This window comes from Vidua chalybeata, chromosome Z (assembly GCF_026979565.1).
Source record: "Vidua chalybeata isolate OUT-0048 chromosome Z, bVidCha1 merged haplotype, whole genome shotgun sequence".
In the NCBI taxonomy this organism is placed as follows: Eukaryota; Metazoa; Chordata; class Aves; order Passeriformes; family Viduidae; genus Vidua; species Vidua chalybeata.
The window spans coordinates 29,741,266-29,764,493 of NC_071570.1; the positions used below are offsets into that span (position 1 = coordinate 29,741,266).

General features: G+C 36.6%; 1 protein-coding gene across 2 annotated transcripts; it reads left to right on the forward strand.

Moving 5' to 3' along the window:
• Positions 1–6: 6 nt before the first annotated feature.
• On the forward strand, positions 7–22,764 carry TRIM23 (tripartite motif containing 23). 2 transcript variants are annotated; one of them, XM_053932326.1, is made up of 11 exons: positions 7–244; positions 912–1,074; positions 8,902–9,023; positions 9,859–10,137; positions 10,750–10,932; positions 11,471–11,686; positions 12,772–12,906; positions 17,727–17,856; positions 17,974–18,084; positions 19,503–19,627; positions 19,973–22,764. In XM_053932326.1, the coding sequence occupies exons 1-11, from the start codon at positions 155–157 to the stop codon at positions 20,150–20,152; spliced, it is 1,734 nt and encodes a 577-aa protein (XP_053788301.1). In that variant the 5' UTR covers positions 7–154; the 3' UTR covers positions 20,153–22,764. The 2 variants fall into 2 exon arrangements, with proteins under 2 accessions (XP_053788301.1, XP_053788302.1); XM_053932327.1 differs by lacking the exons at positions 7–244; positions 912–1,074; positions 8,902–9,023 and having other exon boundaries at positions 9,875–9,985; positions 10,054–10,137.
• The last annotated feature ends 464 nt before the right edge of the window (positions 22,765–23,228 follow it).

Sequence of the window (23,228 nt, forward strand, 5' to 3'; positions counted from 1 at the left end):
CTGCTAGTGCTCCTGTGGGGCACGCTGGGAGTCGTAGTTTTGCATTTCTGTAGTTTTGCAGTTCTGCAGGGCGGCGCCTGCGCCCGCCGGGGTGGTGCCTGAGGCGGCAGCAGCTCTCTACTCCTTCCTGCGAGGCCGCTCCGCCCTCCCCGAGATGGCGGCCCTGGTTGTAAACAAGGCCGGGCTGGAGAGTGGCCGCGGGCCTGGCGGTGGCGGTCGCGGCCCGGTGGGCGCTGCGGTGAAGGTGAGGCGGCAGCTCGGCCCAGTTCCTGTGGCGGGGCGGGCTGTGCCCGCCCAGGACGCGGCGCGGGAGGCCTGTGGTACACGATGTGCCCCCTGGCGTGCCGGGCTTATGAATTGGTTTTGTTTTTTTTTTTCTTTCTGTATGACCATCAGTTTTGCTTTTCGTTTATAGCTTGAGATGTTCCGGTTCGCAACTGTTTGCTCGCACTAGCACGGTGCTGCGTTTGTAGCTTGTTAAGTGGCTCACTTGATATGACTGACCTCTTTACCAGCATCAGCTGCGAGGGAAAACTCTACTGGCCAACACTCTGCTCTGGCAGGGTCTTGCTGGCCGCTTCCTTTTCCTGCGAGGATATTTCATCCGGTTGTACCTCTTGACCAGTAGACTTGTCTTGTGGCACTGTATTAAATGAAGTGGGTAGGAACTAGTGGTGGTCAGGCAGGATGCTGAGGAGTTAAAATGTTCTGTTTGTGTCCAATTATTTCTTTACTTTTTAAAAATCTATAGTATGATCGTTATATGTATGCATATAAAGCAAAATTAGTGACTTAGCTTATGTACTGTAATTGCATGAACGTCTGTAAAAATAAATTGCCATACAGCTTCTTGTGTGAAGTTATGCTTTTTAATTAGCTTAAAACCAAATATGGTCTTTTTTAACTTACAGGTTCTTGAGTGTGGGGTCTGTGAAGATGTATTTTCTCTGCAAGGGGACAAAGTTCCCCGGCTGCTTTTGTGTGGCCATACTGTCTGCCATGACTGTCTTACCCGTCTTCCCCTTCATGGCAGAGCAGTTCGTTGTCCTTTTGATCGACAAGTTACTGAACTAGGTAAGAAAATAGAAGTTTGACATTTTTGAAATCTTACAGTCAAGGATATCTAGAAGATAATGCTTGACGTAGATTCTTAGTGCTCCACTTAGTGACAATACTTCCAAGTAACGAATGTGCAGTAAGGAAAAGAAAGAACATATTTTGCCTTTTTGTTCTTGAACCTAGGCTTGCATTAGGCTGTATATATATAGCCTAATATATTATATATATATATAACCTAATATATATATATATAACCTAGGCTTATACCTGGACATCTTCTTGTACACCTGTATTTACAAAGGGACTACACTGTTTAATGTTTCTGTGTAAGGGTTCCTGAAATATGAGTATTAGTTTCCTATTGTCCTAAACACTAAACCCATGTAATTGAATAGGTAAATTTTTGACAGACATTTGCCTGCATTCATGGTGAAGTGATATAGAGGGAAGGATTAGTGATAACAAATCTGGTTTTTACAATGTTAGTCACTTCTATACATGCATTATTGGTAGTGGCAGGCTATTAACAGGGATTCCCCTACTCTAAGAATGTCTGCATATGGTATTTGAAAGGATAAAGATTTTTTTCTTACAGTGAAAGTTTATTTTAGGCAAAAGATGACACATGCATATAATTTCTTCAGAATAAGAATTGCCTAGTCCACATGAGGTTATAGAGAAGACAAGTTATCAGAGGAAGCTGTAACAAAAAGAACTTGTTAACAGAACTGTCTCCAGCAGTTTTGAATAGCACTGGAGGAAAAAGGAGCCTGTTGAAAGGAGAATCTTTAGAAAAGGACATCTCTAATCTCGTAAACCATGAGAGAAATGTTGAAGTGTCAAATTCACTTGACTTTGAAGTACAAGAATCTGCTAGGTGTATTAAGGCACTCTGCAGGATGTTTTTGTGAAGATAGAAATCAGGAAAAGAAATACCAGTCTTGTATGAAAGAGGGGTTTGTTTTTTGGATGAGGGACATGGTAAAGTATGAGAATCATGAATGATTGCCAGTCTAGTAGAGTGGTAAAGAGTAATGGTTTGGCTTCTTATCTATGACTGTACAGCTGCACAAGTTTTCTTTTAAAGGTAGACTCTTAGAGCACAACATTTAGTCCTGTTATGAAACATTTTTGTCCAAGACCACTGCTTTTTTTCTTGTGATGGGGAACTTGTTACTTTTTAGTTTTTATTATGCAGTTTTTCCCAGGCATCTGAAAGGATCCTCTCATATTTTTTCAGTGTGTTTCATGTTTTATGAAAATGAAGCTTTACAAAAGCATTTACAGATTTTTTCTTTTTCATCTTTCTGATGAGTTTTTGGTGAAATGCAGTGAAATGTTATTAAACCTCCAAGTCCCCTACAGTTGGAAAGAAGGATGGAAAGCTTCAGCATCCTTATATATTGAGGAGCTGATAAATAGAGTTGCATCCTACTGTCTAACACTAGAAAGAAGAAGGATGCACTGTGATCAACAGCTGCTCACAAAAGTAATTGGTAGAAAATCTTAGACAAACAGCTTGAAAATAAAAACACTTCAGTGAATAACAGTTCTACCTGGTGAGCTGAGGGATCACTTTCAGTCTTTCCATGTCCAACACCCTTGAGACATATTACTGGTTGCAGGATATAAAACTAAGTTTTGTGGAGTACAGCTCACCATGGCCCCTCTTTGAGATATCTATACATTCACTACCTTACTTTAATCACCTAGTAATTGCTGGTATTGGTTAAATTTGCTGCACTTGTAGTTCTGTTTTGTTCTAGAGCTTAGGAACAGGGAGGGACAACTCAGGGCCCAGGGGAGCTTTTCATATGTCCCTCCCCTCTGTTTGAGGATATGAGAAAACGAGCTCCATGTTCATCCTGTAGCAATTCTACAGTTTAATGTATTTAATGAAATGATGTTCCCTAGTCTCAGAGAGCTGTTTAGTATCTAAATCTTGATTATAGGACCACTGCCAAGAGAAAATTCTATTGAAAGAAAAGCTGTAAAATTAGGACATAAAGCTACCTGTACTGAACACAGTTTCTTAATCAGTAACTATGGATTTTATGGGGCCTTTTAGTTGGTCTAAAGTGATCTATAGTTACTTTTTTACTGTTGCTCTTATTATTAAAGCACTTAATACTATATTCATCCAAGTTTTCCTAAGTAATCTTGGTAGCTTTTGAAATAAATACTGGGGAATCTGTATATGGGTAGATGTAGCTATATTTTTTTGGAACTGGAGTTGGTTTAAATATACAGGCCGGTCTCTTCTTTCTGTATATAACTGTATGTGAAGGCAGGGTTAGAAGTACTTTGTGAATCAGGATTTTTGGAAATATGTGTTCTGCCACTGAAAATTGAAATGTTGTTTACATGCTTAGCAAAATTTTCTAACAGTTCACCTAGAATAGAATAGAATCCTGTTACAAGAGAAAATATTTTGTAATGAACAAATAGGACTATAGCTTGCCCAAACCATTCTGCATTGCAGAACAGACAAAACATTGATTTTTGTTGGGTTTTTAAAGAATTCTTTAATGAAGTTGGCTGTGATTAATCTTCTAATGGAAAATATTAAATGAGTATGTAAATGCTGAAGGTATATGAGCTGTTGTCTTCAATTGGATTAACATTTTTTTTAACCAAAAAGGTGCAATAGAAAAGTTTGTTTCATTTTAAAACTTTTAAAATCATATATTCTGGAGAGTGTTGATTCAGATAGTTTATATGGGGGAAACCCCAATAAATGATGTCCGTAGAAAAAGAGGCTCCGCTCAAAGATTTTCCTTAAAGTAAGTTGATTTGGGAGAAAAGGCAAATAATTTCTTGCAAATTGTTTTCTCTCTTCCTGTCTCTCACTGATTATTTTTGGCTGGTAGGTTGTTTGTTTGCTTCTGTTGGGTTCTGGGTGTTTTTTTAATTAATATGCAGACCATGGTATTTTTAGGAAAAATGCTCTGGTGTTACAGCTTTGGAGTTTCTCTCTATCTACCATTACTGCAGAGCTGAAATTATTTTCTATCATTAAAACTTGTTCACAAGATATGCAGGTGATGGCATCCTTCATGGAATCCATCTGATTAGTGTTGCTTACATTTACACATGCCTTTGCTAGTGTTTGAGTGCCAAGCTGAAGCTTAAAAATGCTGTGCAAGAAAAGGCAGTTAAACTTTTAGACAAAAACTGTTCCTTTATCCCTTTCATTATTTATAACAGTTTTGCAGTCAAGCTTCATGCTTCTGAAATTGACATTTGTATTGTTAGCTGGAGTCAGTCTTAATATCTTTGGTCTGTCACTATCTCATTCCTGGCTGGCACATTTCCTGCTATTCATGTCTTATTCTTCTTTTGAGATGACAGTCAGAATGTGTAATGATTTTTCTAATGGGCCCAAACATTCTTTGTAGGCACAAGGATGAGATCACTGGACTCTCTTACATTTGTGATCATACCAGAATTTGAGGTGAAGTTCAAGAGAGTAAATGGATGTATTTACAGAACTCATCATATAATGATTTTAAATATAAGATAAACACTTGGTCAGTTGTGTTGAAAATGTGTATGTCAGGTACCTAAAAATTTTATGGGTAGATTTAAAATAAAAAGGCGCAAAGTCCCATTTGTGCAAATATGTAAACTTTTTGATAGATACCAGTGAAATGAGACATGACTTTTTTTATAAGAATGCATGCTTATGACGAGGTAATCCACCTAGCTGATTGGGGAAGCCAGCTGATGTTGTCTTACTGTATTTGAGTAAAGCTTTCAGTACTGTCTCTCACGCAGCTGGATAAACAGATCACATGATGGGAGAGCAGCTGGTTCAGGGGTCAGGCACAAGGGGTTGCAGTGAATGGGGTGACATCAGAGTAGTGACCTGTCACTAGGGGGGTTCCATGGGGCTCTACCTTAGGCTCTGTGTTCTTTGATATCTTCATAAGTTATTTTTCGTTCAGAACTGGGAGGGATACAATGTTCACAGGTGATACAAAACTGGGAGGAGCTGTTGACTCTGGCCGGGAAGCCCTGCAGAGAGGGCTGGGCAATCACCAACCATATGAAGTTCAAGAGTAAGGGAAGGTGCTGGGTTCTGCACTGGGGCTGGGGCAACCCTGGATGTACAGACAGACTGGGGAATGAGAGGCTGGAGAGCAGTGACATGGAAAGGGCCCTGGGGTTCTGGTCCATGGCAAGTTGAACATGAGCCAGCAGTGCCCTGGCAGCCAGGAGGGCCAAGCATGTCCTGGGGGCATCAGGGACAGCATCACAGCCAGGCAAAGAAGGGGATTGTCCTGCTCTGCTCTGCTCTGGGGCAGCCTCACCTCGAGTGCTGGGGGCAGCTCTGGGTGCTACAGCATAAGAAGGACGGTACTGGAGAGTGTCCAGCAAGGACATGGAGGCGGTGAAGGGCCTTGAGGGGAAGCTGTATGAGGAGAGGCTGAGGTCATCTGGTCTGTTCAGCCTGGAGGAGACTGAGGGGAGATCTCACTGCTGTCTGCAGCTTCCTTATGAGGGGAAGAGGAGGGGCAGACATCGATCTCTTCTCTTTGGTGATCAGTAACAGGACCCGAAGGAATCACCTGAAGTTGTGCCAGGGAGGGTTTAGACTGGCTATTAGGAAAAGGTTCTTCACCCAGAGAGTGGCTGGGCACTGGAACAGGCTTCCCAGGGAAGTGGTCACAGCACCAAGTCTGCCAGGGTTCAGGAAGTTCTGAGGGTGGAGGATGAAGTTTGGAAGATGCTCTTGGGCAAATAGTGTGGTCATTGGGAATGGCCTGTGCAGGGCCAGGAGTTGGACTCAGTGATCCTTATGGGTCTCTTCCAACTCAAGATTATTCTGTGATTGTATGTTTTATAGGGTGCTTGCTTATTATAAATCCTGTTTCAGTAAATTAAAAGTTTATATGTAAGCTCTGCTTGTTTTTTAGCTGTGACCAAGATGGCCATGTTATACAATTGCTTGTACTTGTATTACCAAGTCTCATGATACACAATAGAAAGAATGTAAGAGCTATGTATCTTTGTTTTTCATGACATCTTAGAGTTATGAACAAAACAATAACTACATAATAGCTACTGACTTAGCTTTTCTGATCTTCTTGGTTACAATTCAGTAAATTAGTTTTGTTTTGACTTTCTCTTCACTGCTAGACATGGAACAGAATGAACATGATTAAAATCACATACAGTGTTGTAAACTGAGAAGAGTACTTCTCGGTGTCTAGGGTTTTTGTAAAAAACACTAAAACCTGTGAAAGAAAAGACTTTTTTAAGAACTCTGTAATGATTGAATAGCTTGTTCCTCTTGTAGCCTTACCCAGTGTTTGCCTAAAGGCTAAGACAATGTTTATAAGACTAGGAACTATAATCTCTTACTTAAGTAGGTTTATCCTTTTGGTATATGTACATCCATTTATACTGGGCTATTAATGGCTATCTGGATTAATGGCTAATCTGAAAATAGAAGGTGCATGTTACTATCAGCAGTCATTATATTGTTGTGTTGTTAATGTGACTATTTTGTATGTTGTAGAAGCTGAAGGTTGTGCACAGTTAGTTTGCTGTGGGAAGGTGCTAAACACCCTAGAAAGGAACCACATAGCCACTTTCCAGTACTTTGTTTTCTGCGAGTTAGTCTGTCTAGACACATACTTAGCAAATCCAGACCATTTAGAAACTGCTTTGATGTAAATTAAATTCTAAAAGTGTATATAGTGTTCTGTATTCCTTCAGAGGTGACTCTTCCTTGTTCTGTGTTATGGAAAAAACAGTGATCTTGCTAGGAGTACTCAACCTAAAAAATTACTAAGCTGTGAGGTCAGAATATGTCAAAGCAGATGACTTTGCTGGTACTTAGTGTAATTTTGGAGGGACAGAACATACCTTCTGTAAACTCCTTCAAGATCTGTGATAAATAAAAGTCAAAATATTTTGTTTGTTTGTTTGCAGCTTCTTTTGTGGAGTGCACTGATCTTAGATTTGGTGTTGGTAATGTAGTGCCTTTCTGTAGCAGAGAATGCTTCCACCATGGAACTGATAACTGCAGAGGTCACTGACTTTTTAAAGCACCCTGCTTTATATCTAACTTCAGTTAGATAGCATTAGTTAGCACTAATTACTGACTAGTGCTTCCATAGGCCCATTTCTGCAAGCAACAAATGCATGGTCTTTACTGGTAAACATATTTTTTTTAACCAGGTTATCAGTGTTGTTTTATACTCATTGAGAGTGTTGGAGCATAAAATAGTTTAAAATGCTCCCATTTATAGCTATAGGAAAACAGTATCATCCTTTTATTGCCTTTAATCTGTGAGGCACATAAATTCTCAATGACCAAATTTGAAATAGAGTATTACAGTCCATAATCTAAACTGTGAGGAAGATGGACTAGGGAAAAGAAGTTTCATGAAATTAAAGTGGAAGCTACATAAAGCAATGTGGTTGCCAACTGGATATTTCTCATAACTGTGTAGTTGTTGTCTGTCTAGTAATTTAGAACTGCACTTTCATTACAGTGATAAATCACAGTCCATGCAGAGTTTGATAAATGTCCATATTGAAGAAGTAAAACTTCATGTCTGTAAAAGATCAGTGTGATAACACTGAATTCCAGAAGGATGAAGGGCACATACTCCTGCAAGACTGCCATAGGGCAGCATACTTCAGGAGTTTGGAAACAACATGGGACAACTGGACAATTCAAGAAGTCTGGGCTGTCTGGGAAAACACATGGGAATACTGTTTCCTTGAGTTCATGTAGATAGCTGATGTGTCATGTGCACAAACTGAAATGCAGAAGTTTTGTCTGCATATAAGGGAACTATTTTGACTGTAAGAGTAACTAGGCCCTGCTACATGTTGCCCAAAGAAGTGATAGCATCTCCCTCCTTGGAGATCTTCAGAATATACCTGGTTGTGGTCCTGGGCAACCAGCTCTAGGTGACCTTGGCAAAGTGATGAGGAGAACCCTCCCAACATCAACAATTTTGTGATTTTGTTATGGTTAAAAAATAATGATTCAATGCTCAAAGATGATGCTTGATCTCATGAGCCACCTTTTCCTTGCAACAGAGAAAATGTCATTAAATTTATTACAGTTACAGTGGAAAAAAGTCAAGGGATGACAATTAATTGAACAAACAACTGCTAGGATTCTCATATGCTATGTGGCCTATACGGTTACCATTTAGCAGCGGTTATTGGGATGCAGTTCTGATTTTGCTTCTCGTCTCATTGCTTCATGTTAACTTCTACAAAATAAGGATCATGCAGGAGCAGACATGGATTTCTGCTCTAGGCAATATGAGTGATCTTCCATTTTATTGAATAGTGTAGTACCTTGGGTTTTGTTTTTGAATATTGTTTTAACTCTTACTTAGATTTTGCTGGCATGAGATTTGCAATTGGTGTTGCATCTTGTGATACAGGGAATAAGGTTTCTCAGTACAGAATTCTTTGACTTCCATTAGTAGGGTAGAAGTTCATTATACCTCTGAAAACAATAATTTTTATGATATGCAGTGTTTGTGTGTTCCTTGTATTCTTTAGTTGTTAGCTATTGCAGATTATTTTACAAGTATTTTTACTAAGTTTCTCTAAATTTTTAATAATCTTGGCATCTTTTAATAGGGAAGATCTGCATAAAAATAGTTCAATGATCAAAGGAAAGAAGATGGAGTGAGCTTGCAGAAAAAATGCTAGTTGTATCTCACTTTGTTAATATTAATGTAGTTGATGTGCTCTTAATATTTGTCCAAATCTCAACTGTGGTTTGTGGAATTTCTCAAAATTATATGTGCTCGAGATTTTTCTTCCTATCTTCTCCTTTGTTTAACTATTCATCAAAAATAGGAGATTCTGGTGTCTGGGGCTTGAAGAAGAACTTTGCTTTGTTGGAACTCCTGGAACGGTTGCAGAATGGACCTGCTGGGCAGTATGGGACAGCTGAAGAAGGCATTGGTCTGTCTGGAGAGGTACAGAGTTTTAAACAAACAAACAAACAAAAGTTACATTTGCTAGAAGTTATCTCTAAATAGAAAAAAAGATTGAAAATTAGTTCTTTGCCAAATGTAATTTCACCAATAATGCTATTCTTTTCTTCCAGTATCTAGTATTAAGGCTTCAATTAATTGTTCATAATTAAATGCTAATTTGTACTTGACTAAAGCAGAAAATAAACTGGTATTAATAAACATGCATACTATTTCACCCCCTTTTTATGCCTTTAGGATTTTTAGAAAAGGTTACTCATTTTGATATTTTAGTTTTAGTCATACAAGTACAGTTTTCTGAAACTCCTTAGGAATTCTTCCTAAAGACTTCAGCTATTCTTGTCAATAGTTGCCTTTTATAGTAATTTTATTATATCATATAGTACTCCATTACCAAAAGTAGCTACTTTTATCATTTCAGTATTAACAGCTGGTATGCAACATATCTTGCAATACCATTCTAAATGTAGATAACTTTTCTAAGTGCTTATTTGACTGTTGGTTTTTTGTTTTTCTGTAACTAATTCTTTGTTCTGTAATAACTGCTTTGGAGGAAGTTTCCAGACCCAGATTTATTTTCTCCTCCAACCCTTTACAACTTGCACTGAAGCTTGGATTTGTAAAATCACTGAACACTTTAAATTTGTGTTTTCAAAAAGTTTATTGAAAACTTATAATCAAGTTTCAAAGTAGTCCAAATATTTATTAGTGTATAACTTTTAAAGAAAGCCTGTATTGTTGACAGGTCTTCTGATTTTTCCTCCACTATTGGGGTTAAATCTTAACTACTTTAGTTTTGCCTGGTTTTCGTTGTTAGAGTATCATTCGTTGTGATGAAGATGAAGCCCACGTTGCATCCATGTATTGCACTGTTTGTGCCACTCACCTGTGTGCAGACTGTTCCCAGCTTACTCATTCTACTAAGACTCTGGCGAAGCACAGGCGTGTACCTCTTGCTGATAAGCCTCACGAGAAGACGATGTGCTCCCAACACCAAGTGCATGCCATTGAGTTTGTTTGCTTAGAAGAGGGCTGTCAGGCGAGTCCTCTCATGTGTTGTGTCTGCAAAGAATATGGGAAGCATCAAGGTCATAAGGTACTGCTGGTAATTAATTTCTAGTCATGCCATGGGGTGGCTTGCATAATTATTTATCCAAATAAAGTATAAAAGGTTGTCAAGAAAGGAGGATAGATTCTTAATGTGTTCATCCCATTCTTTAATATTCCCTTTGTGTCAGACAGTTGCCATGATAAAATAAAGAAAAAAAATTCTAAGAACTCAATGAGTTACTAATGTGTATATTATATGAAGAAGGACAGTCCCTTTATCTGCTGCTTTTCCGAACTTTTCATGTCATTGGGCCACCATTTTAAAAGCTGTTTTCATAATGCAGACACTACATACACATCACATCACTGGTGCAATCTAACTATCCTTCTTTTTTTATAATAAATTATGATAAACAGCCAAATTTTTGTTTACTTGTGTAATTGCTAGATGTCTGAGCTAGTTTCAGCATAATCTGTAAGTCCTGACTGTATTTTTAAATTGCAAGATGGTTTTAAGTTCTTATTTGGCTTTACTATATGTATATATGTATATATGCCCGTATACTTGCACATGTATATTAAATATGTAGTAAAATATAAAAGATTATTAAGGAAGATCATTATGATTGATGTTTAATATGTTGCTTTTAATTAATAGCATTCTGTCTTGGAACCAGAAGCGAACCAGATCCGTGCATCCATTTTAGACATGGCTCACTGTATAAGAACTTTCACAGAAGAAATCTCAGATTATTCCAGAAAATTAGTTGGAATTGTTCAGCATATAGAAGGAGGAGAACAAATAGTTGAAGATGGAGTTGGAATGGCCCATACTGAACATGTATGCTTTTAAAAAATTTTTATTTCCCCCACATGCACAGATTATTGGCTTTTCTGTAATAACTGGGATAAGGACTTCCTTTGAAAATTATGCATAGCTTTTATAGGGCAAGACTTTACGGTCTTCTGTCTAGCAAGTCAGTATTGAGATCAGTACTTAGATCAGCAGATAGATGGGAACTTGTGTGTTACAATGTTTTTAGGTTATATGAAAATATGGAGGCAGTGGGAAAAGTTGTATGACTCCTAGTGTACAGACTGTGTATGTTCTCAGGTGGTATAATACTATTGAGGCTTTTTTCCCTGGTCATTTTTAGTGAGGTGTCTATACATGCAAATGAGCTACATGATTATAGGAATAACTTCTAGAAGTGCTTTGGTATTATTCAGGAGTTCTTATGAGCCCTAACTGGGACTTGAACTGTGATGTAGCCAAGCATTTGTGAAAATAAATTAGAATCTGGAATAAAATTTAAAATTTGCTCCTGGAATCAACTGGTGTCCTTAATCTCTTGGATCTCCTTGCTGCAACACTCTAGGTACCAGGAACTGCAGAGAATGCTCGCTCATGTGTCAGAGCGTATTTTTCTGATCTTCATGAAACCCTTTGTCGTCAGGAGGAAATGGCTCTTAGTGTTGTTGATGCTCATGTGAGAGAGAAGTTGATTTGGCTTAGGCAACAGCAAGAAGATATGACCATTCTCCTGTCACAGGTTTCAACAGCTTGCCTTCACTGTGAAAAGACTTTGCAACAGGTAGGTTGGCAAGTGAGCTGTAGCATATGGCGAAATACATGGAAGTACAGATTAATTTTAGACTACAAAAAAAGAGATTAGATGGTATTCTGCATTATTTTCTTACAAGATTAAATCAGTCGTGGTCTAACATGAGATTTAAGTATTCATTACAAGGGAGTGTTAGCCAAAGATAATCAGTACAAAAGTGTAGAGTCCTCCAGTTACTGGAAACCCTGTGGCATGAATTTTCTGGAGTACTTTCTGATATTTGTGAGGTTAGTGGGAAGGCAAGACAAGACTGAAGCAATAAAAAAAACCAAAAACCTACAGTATGTATTGGGAAGATTTTACAATTGCAATTACAAGTATAGATGTTTGAAGCTAGTTGTCATAGATGGCTGGTAGGAAAATATGTTTTAGGATTAAACTGATCTCAGTAGCACTTGTAACATGGGTAATTCAACATCTTAAATGTATGAAGAAAGTGGCTGTGTGTGAGTTTCTGGTTGGTCTCTTATTCATTCAGTTTAATGATAGGAAAAAGTAAATAGTATATGTAGCAAATAGTAAACTGAGTGTGATAAGCTACTTCGTGAATGTGTTATTTGTAGTTCTTTTTTCAGATTTGTTTAGAGCTTTTGTTTGGTTGCATAGTTAGGTTTAACTGTACAAATGTTCTGATCATGAATGGGTAGATACTAATATTTTCCTACTAAGTGTGTTGCTATATGCTGCAAAATAGCTGCTCTGTTCCATCTGTTTAAATGATACATGAAAAATATAAATGTTCTTTATATGTTACATTGTTATTATTGTTTCTTATAATTTATATTACTCCTAGGTGGCTCATAAAGAAAGTTTGTTGGTTTTTTATAAACCTGCAGAACTATTTAGTATCTATTAGTGTTAAGGAAAACTGTTAAGATACTCATATTTGTATTTCAATTTTAAAATAAATCTATTTTGTAAATGTCAATTTCTTAAAGTAGAGTATTTCTATTTAAAATGCCTTCTTTCTAGCAATCATTTTTATATTGTATTTGGGGTATTTTTAAATAACTTACTAAAGGAAAGGCCTGCTTTTGTTTTCTTTGTCTGTTTAGGATGACTGCAGAGTAGTGTTGGCCAAACAGGAAATTACAAGATTACTAGAGACATTACAGAAACAGCAGCAGCAGTTTACAGAGCTTGCAGATCATGTCCAGCTGGATGCTAGCATACCTGTTACTTTTACAAAGGTATTCTTAATCTCATGGAAGTACAGTTATTCACTTTATGAAGTCCCAAATCTAATGCAAAATAAAGCAGGAATAATAGATGTACATAATTGTTGTATTTGTTGCAACAAGTTGAGGCAATTCAGTATGAGAGCTACATTGTCTTATCACATGATGAGTGCAATCTAGTATTTGAGCAACAAACCAGCATACTGCTGTAATAAGGGTGGGAACTGTTCTTTGGACACTGACCATATCAGTAACTTTGTTTGAACGTGAGCTGTTTTCGTTTAAATAAGTTGGATAGCATTTGTGAGTTCTAGAAACACCTTTCTTTGGAAACATATCTGATTGTTTCCTGGAGATTGCTCACCTATTTTAAATGGAATACTACTATTATAACTTCCAGTTTATAATCTTTAAAAAATTATTTCTTTCAGTTCATTAAACAGTAATTTCTTTTACAGTTGCTTGGTTTTCAATCATAGCTTAGCTTAGACATGATTAATCTTCTAAGTAGGTTTGGGTTTTATTGCTTCAATATAATTTCAGTACCACTTTCATTGAAAGGGGTGAAATTGTTCAAAGTTTAAAAATGGTACTTCTATTTGGTGTATTTACATGTTACTTATTATTTATGATGCTTTCCTCATAGGAAAGTAAATAAGTTTGAAACTCAAGGAAAAGAAGTACTTTGATATATGGGGTTTTTTTTGGTTCTGAATGGATGAAAGAGGATCTGTTGTGGCTGAGACAAAAAAGAGAATTTAACTGTAGCTGTTGAAGCATTTACTGTAAGAAAATTAATGCTTCTATAGAGATTCTATGTCAGTTCTTGCTGACTTGAAAAATTAAATTTCTTCAAAATAATTGATTTTGTAACCTCAGAATATTTGAATTTCCATGTTAATGCAGCATTTACACTTCTGCCTGTCTCTTTCCTATTCAACAGAGACCAGAGCTGGTAGGGCCAAGGAAACCTCTTCTGCAAACCCTTATTATTCCATGAATGAAGCAGCAATCACATTTCACAGATGAAGAACTGCGAGTCAGAGGGGCATTTTGAATATCTGACTATGGCTTTCAGAGCTATTTGTCAGACTTGGAAAATTTTGGTTGTGAATTTTGGAGCCTTTGGAAAGAGAATGATAGGAGCTAGCTGAGGTGTTACAGGAGGCCTAAAATAGGCTTGGGGGACCCAGAAGACTTGGTTTTGTCTTGTAACAATTTGTATTTCTATGAAGTCTTCTGAAGGTTAATTTCTGAAACTCAAAGGTGCTAATGCAAGTATAATTTTTCACAAAAACAGCAGCAGCCATGAAAAAATAAGGTGAAAGTAATTCCTTCAGCCTCTTACTTTTTGTTTACTCGAATCTGATAAAGCTTAATGTTCTCTTTCTTGACAATGTGTTTTTAGATTACTGTTATGCTGATGGCCACTACTGTGACTTGCAGTGAGGCTTGTTGTACATAAAAGATCTGGACCTGGCAACAGATATCAGGCAGAAATAAAATATTCAGATAAAAAACTGTAAACTGCTATTATATTACTGGAAAGGTGTCTCTCACGAGCTGGCATACACTGAAGACTGCATCCATTATAAAATGTAAAAAAGCATTTCAGACAGTACCAGATCAGAGAAACTTTTAATATCAAATGAAAGTTGTGGGGGTTTAAGGAGGGGAGAGAGAAGTCCTTTTCATTCTTGAAAGTGAGTAAATTTTACCTATATTTTTTCGTTTCACTGGTTACACAAGAAAACAGGCATAGTGCTATTTCTCTTTCTAAACTAGCTAGGGAAATGCCACATACAAAGCTCTGAAGGGAGGGTTTGGAGAATTCTCCTTACCCAGGAGCATGATCCTTATTTAAAGATAGTCTTCTGTCAAATGAGTGCTGTGGCTGTAGAGCATTATATGCAAGAAATGCATTTGGTCATCATGAATACGTGTATGTAAATGCTGCAGAGAGAGAAAATTATTAAGGAAGCAGTGCCTGACACTGACACATAAATTCTCATTATGGTGTTAAACTAACTGTGAGCAACTAACCCTTACTTAAATCAAGACTATTCAAGAAGACAGTATTCTCTCAGAGGGAAAGCACTTTAAGATACCATTAAGTAAACCTGTACAGAAACCTTTTGTCTCATCAAATTTCTTGAAAGAGGTCAAGGATAAAAAAGTGAAGAGATCATAGTTGTGAATTTTTCTTCTGCACTTTCTGCACTGAGATTTAAGAAAACAAGTTTTACTTAAACAGAAGTCTAAGGTTACCTGTTTTTAAGTATGCCATCAAGTTATGCACCTGCCAGAAACACAAAGGGGTTTTATTCATCATTTTTTAAACAACATTTTAGTTAAAGGTGCTGATACAATTGACAAGGAGAGACTTCTTACATGTCAATTTCTAGCTGTGATCAGGAATAGTCCATTATTACTGACTTATATTGCAGATACTACGCACAGTTTTCTAAATAGCAACTTTGCTTGCAATGGTTTTTTTTGAAGTGACACAACTACTTGTGCAAAAACTGGAAATTTGGTATCTGTCATGTTTTAATTCCTTCTGAGAGAATACAAACATGCTGAGAACAGCCTGTTTTCATTCTAAACCTTAGAAAAGGAAACTGCAACAGGATGGCTAAATTTGACAGCATCACTCATCTCCTTGGTTTCCCTGATGATTTAAGTTGTACTGCCTCTGCCCTCCAGCCATAGGAGCTGTTGAGGTGACAAGTACTTCTGGTGGAGCTGTTGAGAGGATGATCAGACTGGCTCATTGTCAGCAAGCCAGCTCACTGCCAGCTCATAGCCAGGGTACTACCTCCTGCAAGAAACCTGTGAACTGAGCAGCTCTATTCAGAGCTGCTGCTTTTCCTTCTTCCTTTCAGGTGCAGAGAAGAATTGGGGAGATTCACTGACAGAAATTTTGGATAAAATCAGAACTGAAGTTTGAGTGTGTAAAGAGTGCTGGAGACATGGCATTTTTTAGACTCTTCAGAGCCTTCTGCATACTTCTTTGTGTTTTTTTCTTTCTCTGTACCTTTGCTGTTGATGTGCTTCTCAAAAATCTGCCCAAAAGTTCTTCTTTTCCAGCTTGAGATAACCCATTCTGATAATCTTGTTGTGTTGCAGTGTTGTCACTGAATTTCAGCTCTGACTCCAAATATCTAGAACTTAGACAAAATTTATTAAAAAGCAGTTAAGTCTCAATGTTTTATTCTCCAAATCTCAAATAGTCTTTTGGTTGTGGAGCATCTTCCTTATGTAATAGTAATACTGAACCTGCTGAGCTTATACAAGTTCATTTCACAGATTCAAATAAAGTAATTTATTTCATACTGAATAGGCAGTGTGTGGAGTTCTATAATAAGGACCATTTAGGTTTCAAGCAGCAAGTAGACTATTTCACAGGTGAATAATGCATCAAGATCTGCTGGGTGAAGAAACTTCACAGTTGGCTTAGGAAATCCATGAGCTCCAAGCTGTTATGCACAGGGAAGTTATTTAGGGCAGTTATCATCACTATGTACTTTCCTTATTTCTTACTTTCATGTCCGTCTTTGCCTAGTTTCAGACAGCATATTTGATGAGATAAACCTTTGATCTGACTTTTACACTTACGGTCATGATGTTGCTGACTTTTGCATTGTGGTAGTTACATAATTATATTTTAAAATTTTTTTTAGGAAGCAGTTTCTCAAGGTATTTTTATTCTCTTCCAGGATTGTGATAGCATAAGGTCATTGAATTGTATTGATTATTCTGAAAGTATGCTACTTTTTCGATGACAGAAGGGAGAATCCAATTGCTTGTTATGATGACAATATATCCAGATGCATAATGGATCCTGTGTGTGTATCTGTGTGTATATGGAAAGATAAATAGTTAGATATGTCACATCATGTGATATAGATGTTTATATGTCATGTAACACTGGCAATATGTTGGTCTTTTACCAAGAGATGTTGTAGCATTTTTGCACTTATTTCTTCTGTAAGAAGAAATAAGAGGCTGTGTGGAGTAGGCACAGTGCTGTCTGGATTTTGAAAGAAAACAAATATACTACCACATAGTTCTGGTGATTGAAACCCTGATGTTTCATCAAGATAGTAATTGTAAGTACTTCAAAATGTGTTTCAGGAATATATACTAATCTCAGTCTGTGTTTATTTTAGAATTTATGCTTTGCCATTTGAGCACATTGTCAGTATCATCTCCTTCAATACTCAACATTAGCTTGGTGTAAACTACAAATAGGGAAGTTGATTCTCATTTCTTGTCTCCAAGCAAGACTTGGGGGATTTTATTTGCTTTTGTCTACTATTTAGATTACTGCTTACTGCTAGTAATGTTGCTATTGCAAAGCATTGGAAGAGGTTTAGGGTAGAGGTAAGAGGTAAAGCTATGGGACGTCCAGCAGGGAAGTAGTTCTATAGGTGGAGATATTAATAAAGTGGGGGGAAAAAAAGAGTTTTCTGGTCAGAGAACTCTTAATTAATTGGCATAAACAATTACTCACATAGTCTCAGCCAAAAATGATGAAAGAATTTTAAATTTTATAAAATACAGACATACTGTCATGAAACTGGCTGACTTTCTAAAAGACATGTAGTAACTCAGGTTAGGTAGAAGTTACAGGTTCAGGATATTATTGGATATTTTTGTTTCTGTTATTGCTGGAAGTGATTGATGATTGTGCTTTGTACTTTTGGAGACTATCCATTTAATCATTTTAGAAATGGTGACAAAATACATGTTTTAAACATAAGGGTTTTCAAGATTGAATTTCCGATATTTGCTGTTGTTATTAATACATAATATTCTGTTTCTTCCAGGACAACAGGGTACATATTGGACCAAAAATGGAAATTCGGGTTGTTACTTTAGGATTAGATGGAGCTGGCAAAACAACTATTTTGTTTAAGTTAAAGCAAGATGAATTCATGCAGCCAATTCCAACAATAGGTTAGTAGCTACAACTTAAATATTATGACTTTTCCAAATGTTTGATTTATCCACTGATTCTGGTTATTTTATGTTCATACAGAACAGGACTGTAAAACTTAAATATTTTTGTTCCAGGTTTTAACGTTGAAACAGTAGAATACAAGAATTTAAAGTTTACTATTTGGGATGTAGGAGGAAAGCACAAATTGAGGCCTTTGTGGAAACATTATTATCTCAATACGCAAGGTAATACTGATACAGCTCTTAAAATGCATTTTGTCTTCTAACTTGTGTTTCAAAGCCAGACAGATTATTAATAGAAATAATTTATGACAGTAGAAAGTTGTTCATCTAATGCAAAGTACAGCTGTTAGGTTTATGAACTAATAAAATTTAATCCAGTTGGTCAAAATGTCTACTGCATGATAAAGGTGCATTCTCCATAAATCCATCAGACAGTTCATGGAGCCAAATAAAATTAGAACCTCTGTTAAATTGGTTCTAGCTGACAACAGACAAGGTACAGTGTCCCAAAGTCTGCATAGTGAGAAGCAGTACTTGCCAGGTATGAAATATAAATAGCACTTAAAAATACTCAGCTTTTAGGAGCCTTTAGATAGCAACTTAAAAAATTCTACCAAGTTCTGTAACTTCCGACTTACTATTGCAGTGTAGTATCTGATTATAGACTAGATTATTGAGTCTGAAAACATTGATGAACTTAAAAATTTGTGTTGTCATTTTTTAAATCCTCCATAGGTTTTTCCCAGTTCAGAAAGAAATTCCCCTTGATTGATTCATTCACAATTATCTAAAAATACTTAGGAATTACAAATGCCAACTCATGTGCTCCACTTTGTGCCTTATTTCAGCCTTAAATACAAATTTTAGCATTTTAAATTACTCACATTTTCTAACTTTTAAAAATTGTATTTTGGGATTTGTTATCCTGTTTTAAACATACTGTGTGAAGTAGCATAGAATCATGCCTGCCTTGGAACTGCATGTTGGAGAGAAAGCTAAGCAGTTACCCTGGTACATAACTGCAGTAGGTTATTTTTAGTTTTGGTGTTGGGGTTTTTTTCATCACAAACCCCTTGATTTTAAATTCTGTCCTCTAGCTCTGCCCCCTTAACTCTCCAGTCTTTCTGGCATCTTAGTTACTTTCTAGTGGATAGTAAAATCTAATGTTGCTATGTCGGGCCCTTGGCCACCTTCTTTGGATTGTGTAGTCTGTAGTTGAAGCAAGCTGTGCTGATTTGGCTGAACCTGTGAATATTACAGCCCATTAACGGAAACTGAGACAGCCATATGGGAGTTAATGGAGTATAAATGCATCAAGACATGGTTTAAACTGAGATACTTAATCCACACATAGTAAATATGGTTTTAGATGTAAGTAGTTAAAATACCATGGCCTTTATATTAGACTAGGAAAAAAAATTAGAGATTTTTCCCTGGTTTAGGGTGAATTCTAGACTTCTGTTTAAAATACAGAAATATTTAAGGAATTTCTCAGTTGTCCTGGATTTAAAACTGAAGTTGTGTCCTGCTGAGAAACTTCACATAGAAAGCTTCTAGAAAAAAAGAATAGTGTAAGTTGAAAGCTAACTTTGCAATTTATATGTGAATGTGTGTAAAACATTTCTCTTCTTCTTTCATAGCGGTGGTGTTTGTTGTTGATAGCAGTCACAGAGACAGGGTCAGTGAAGCATACAGTGAACTTGCAAAATTATTAACAGAGAAGGAATTGCGGGATGCCTTGCTCTTGATCTTTGCTAATAAACAGGTACTTGTGATTTGGTTTTACTCTCTTTTCCTCAGCTTGTCTATCCAATTCCAACCTTCTGAACCCTCTGCTGTGGGTAGGGAGTGCTAATGTGGAAAGCATAAAATGTAGATATTTTCCTTATGTGTAATGCCAGTCAAGTAAGTGTTGGTGCTAAGCGTGCTTAGTAGATTGATCAACCAGGGGTTTTTTTTATGGTAGTGAGTAGTTAATGCTTAACTGTTTGATTTGTCTTTTGTGTTTGAAGAGCTGTTATGTGATCTTTAGGTTCAGTCTAAGCCAATAAAATGTCTTCAAATATAATACAGAAGAATAATTCAGTCTTTGTATCTGATTCTCTTTCAGGATGTAGCAGGTGCTCTTCCAGTGGAAGAAATCACAGAACTGTTGAGTCTCCACAAACTCTGCTGTGGCCGTAGCTGGTATATTCAGGGTTGTGATGCCCGAAGTGGTACAGGACTTTATGAAGGATTGGACTGGCTTTCAAGGCAGCTAGTGGCTGCTGGTGTCCTGGATGTGGCTTAACTTTACATCAGCTGCAATTTAATGTTGTACTTTATGGTTTTGTTTCGTTTGCACGATATAGGGTGTTGTCATCAGGTCTGTTCCCTGAAGAGGGGACTTTATTTAAGTTGGTGGTTACAAAAAAAATATAAACCTTCATCCTAGATTGGTTAATTGGTTCAGTAAACTTGTATCATTATAGTGATTTTGAAAGTTGATACATCTACATTTAGTGGGAATGGAAGAGTGTTTCAAGGATGCCTTGAAATTCCTTTCTGAGATACTGTTAAAGTTTAAATTTTTTTCCCTGATAAAATATGCATTAGATTTCATGTAATAGTTATAATGTGGTTATAGTAGTTAATTGGTATTATAAAAATTCTGAGTAGTTTAGAAATACATTCCCATGAAGCTATTCCAACATCCATCTCAAGTTAATTAGAATACCCACCTCTATTAGTTAGAGATAAATGGTGCTACTCATCAGTATCAAAAGAATCCATAAATATAAAGGTGGCATTTAAACTTACATGCAGCTACACCATGTAAAGAAAATGCTTCCCTTATTATTTATTAACCTCCTTGTTTGTTACAGGAAGGCAGCATAAATGCACAAAGAAAAGTCAGAATGGAGAAAAGTGTTGCAGAGCAAAGGGGTTGTGGCATTATTTAGCAACTTGTTTTATATCTTGGGGGCAGGGGTTAGTTGAGTTTTTCACACTGAATTATTTATGGACATACTATGGTGATACCGAGGTGAAAGTATTTTGTGCATACTTGGGGATATAATCTGCTTTTAGAGATTAAGTTTATTCCTGAAGAAGTCAAATTAAATTTAAAAAAAACAACTTCTTAAAGAAGTAGTGTGGTGTTACGTCAGTCTAGTTATGTTCTTTTAAGTAGCCAGATTAAGGTAGTGGCCTTAAAATATTCAATAACACAATGTAAAACCAATGAACACTTATTATAAGTCTTTAGAACGGTAATTGGTAAAATGTGATATAAACCCTCCATAATTAGATTTTCAGTTTTTACTGTGTCTTCTACATGGAATTGTCACCAGTGCCTCTATTTTTGAAGATTACTCATTCACAAACCCATGAAATATGGCTGTAGTGCTGTTTAAATTTAGAGAAGGTTGCAATGACCTAGTGATATCTCCTTTTCTGCTGGACATGCAATTTTGCGGACAATTTTATCTGTCTGGTATGCACACCAGAATCTTCTTCCCTTTTCTCTAAGTCCATGGCCATTGCCAACTGAAGAAGCTATACCATGGGCCCTCTTCATATTGGTAGGGGAGCTACGACTCTGAGCAGTAGATCAATACTCTGTATCATAACTTTTCTTACTGGAGTAGAGGCAAATCAGAACTAGACAGTGCAAGTGAACAGTGTTGTTTCACAGACGTGGAGATATTTTTTGCCATGCTGAAAAGTGTTTACCTGTGAGAGCTCTGAACCTCACCTAGCAAAGAAAGTGTATCCCATTATCTGTGGCTTTCCTTCATTCTATTATTAGGAATTTTATGTTTTCCTACTACATACCTTAGGTAAAGCCAAGAATGTATAAACAAATAATTTGCACTTTTTTTCTAGAGGAAGCAGTTCATGTAACTACTTCCTTATTATGACACTTGTAGTATTCTTCTTACTTAAGTTTCAGGTAAATTCTGTTAAATGCAGCTTCAGATTCAGCAAGTCTAATAACGTGAGTAATACCTGAAGGAACACTAAGCTTTAAAGTAGTTTAATGTTTGTGAAGTGGTCTTCAATGCCTACACATGTACAGGTAGGCAAAGTATTTACTCTTTCTTTAGACAACCTGATAAATTTGGAAATTGTTTATAATGGAGTGAAAGGTGGGGGTTTTGCATATACCAAACTTAAAATTGTTCATCCTTCCCAGCCTGTAACTTCTTGCACAGTACACAGTTGGTGGCTGTGATTTGAGCATCTGCTTAGCCTGTGCTGCAGAGCAGCCCCTGACCTGGTTAGGGCTGACTGTACCTTCACAGCTCTTTTTGAAATACGAACAAATTCTGCTAAGTATGGTAGATATCTTTTCCTGTAATATTTTTAAAAGAAGATATGCATTCTTTAGAAGAATCCTGATTTAGTTTCATTTTAGCTGGCTTAGGCTTCAGTTACACATGCTGCTCAGTATAGTTCTAATTCAAAATGTTCAAAGTGACTAGTTGCTATTTTATGTAACATTAAATTTGAGGCGAGAGGAAAAATTCTCACTCATGCATATTTTCAAGTACAAGTGATTGCTTGTGACACATGGAATGCTACCATGAAAGTGTTTTAAGTTGAATTTATTTAAGATGACTTGAAGTAAATGTGAAAGTGTTGCATTTGTCTGTGAACTCTGCAGTGTAGAGTACATGAAGAGGTTTATTTGTATTATACATTAATACAACATCTAAATGGCTTCAGTTATAAATTTAAGCTTATTTCATCCGTTTTACTGAACTTTAGTTTTTAGTGTACTGACTTATGGAATATGTAATTGGATTATTTCTTGAACTAGAACTCATTAAAGCATTGCTAACTGTTTAGAAAGACTGAATTAACTTTTCAAAGGATCTTGATGTAATTTTGAAATTTAGTAAATGCAACATCCAGTGACTGTGTTGTGGCTTTCTTTAAAGAACCTCATCTCAAAAATAGTATGTCTGCGCTAACCAAACAGTCATGTTTTATCACTGTTTCTGTGTTCTGTCTTCAGAATTACTGTGGACTATGAGGGTCTGGTTCTGAGAGTGTTGAGTAGATGTGGATCTTAGGTAAAGATTTCTTTAAAGAAAGAGCTCTTTTCATAGAAGAAATTTGTGAGCTGTTGCAATTTGCATTGCTCAGAAAATAATTCCTTTTCAATAAAATATGTAAAACCTTGAGAACGAAGTTTAATAAACTTGCCTTTTTGTTTTGTTTTTTTAAGGTCCTCTGAGAATAGAGGTGTGCTACATTTAGCTTTCTGTGGTATTTTTGTTACTGATTCTGTATCTCACTAAAGATAAACTTCCTGATGGTAGCAGCAACTTTTGAGGAAATATATTTGGTTATCATGCATCATACCTCAATTCATAAAT

Excerpts from the sequence above, each read along its gene's own strand:
- TRIM23 (XM_053932326.1), top strand. The coding sequence starts at position 155 with ATGGCGGCCCTGGTTGTAAACAAGGCCGGGCTGGAGAGTGGCCGCGGG. Across the intron at positions 245-911 it reads CGGTGGGCGCTGCGGTGAAG|GTTCTTGAGTGTGGGGTCTG; the intron begins GTGAGGCGGCAG and ends TTTAACTTACAG. Across the intron at positions 17,857-17,973 it reads GCAGCCAATTCCAACAATAG|GTTTTAACGTTGAAACAGTA; the intron begins GTTAGTAGCTAC and ends TTTTTGTTCCAG.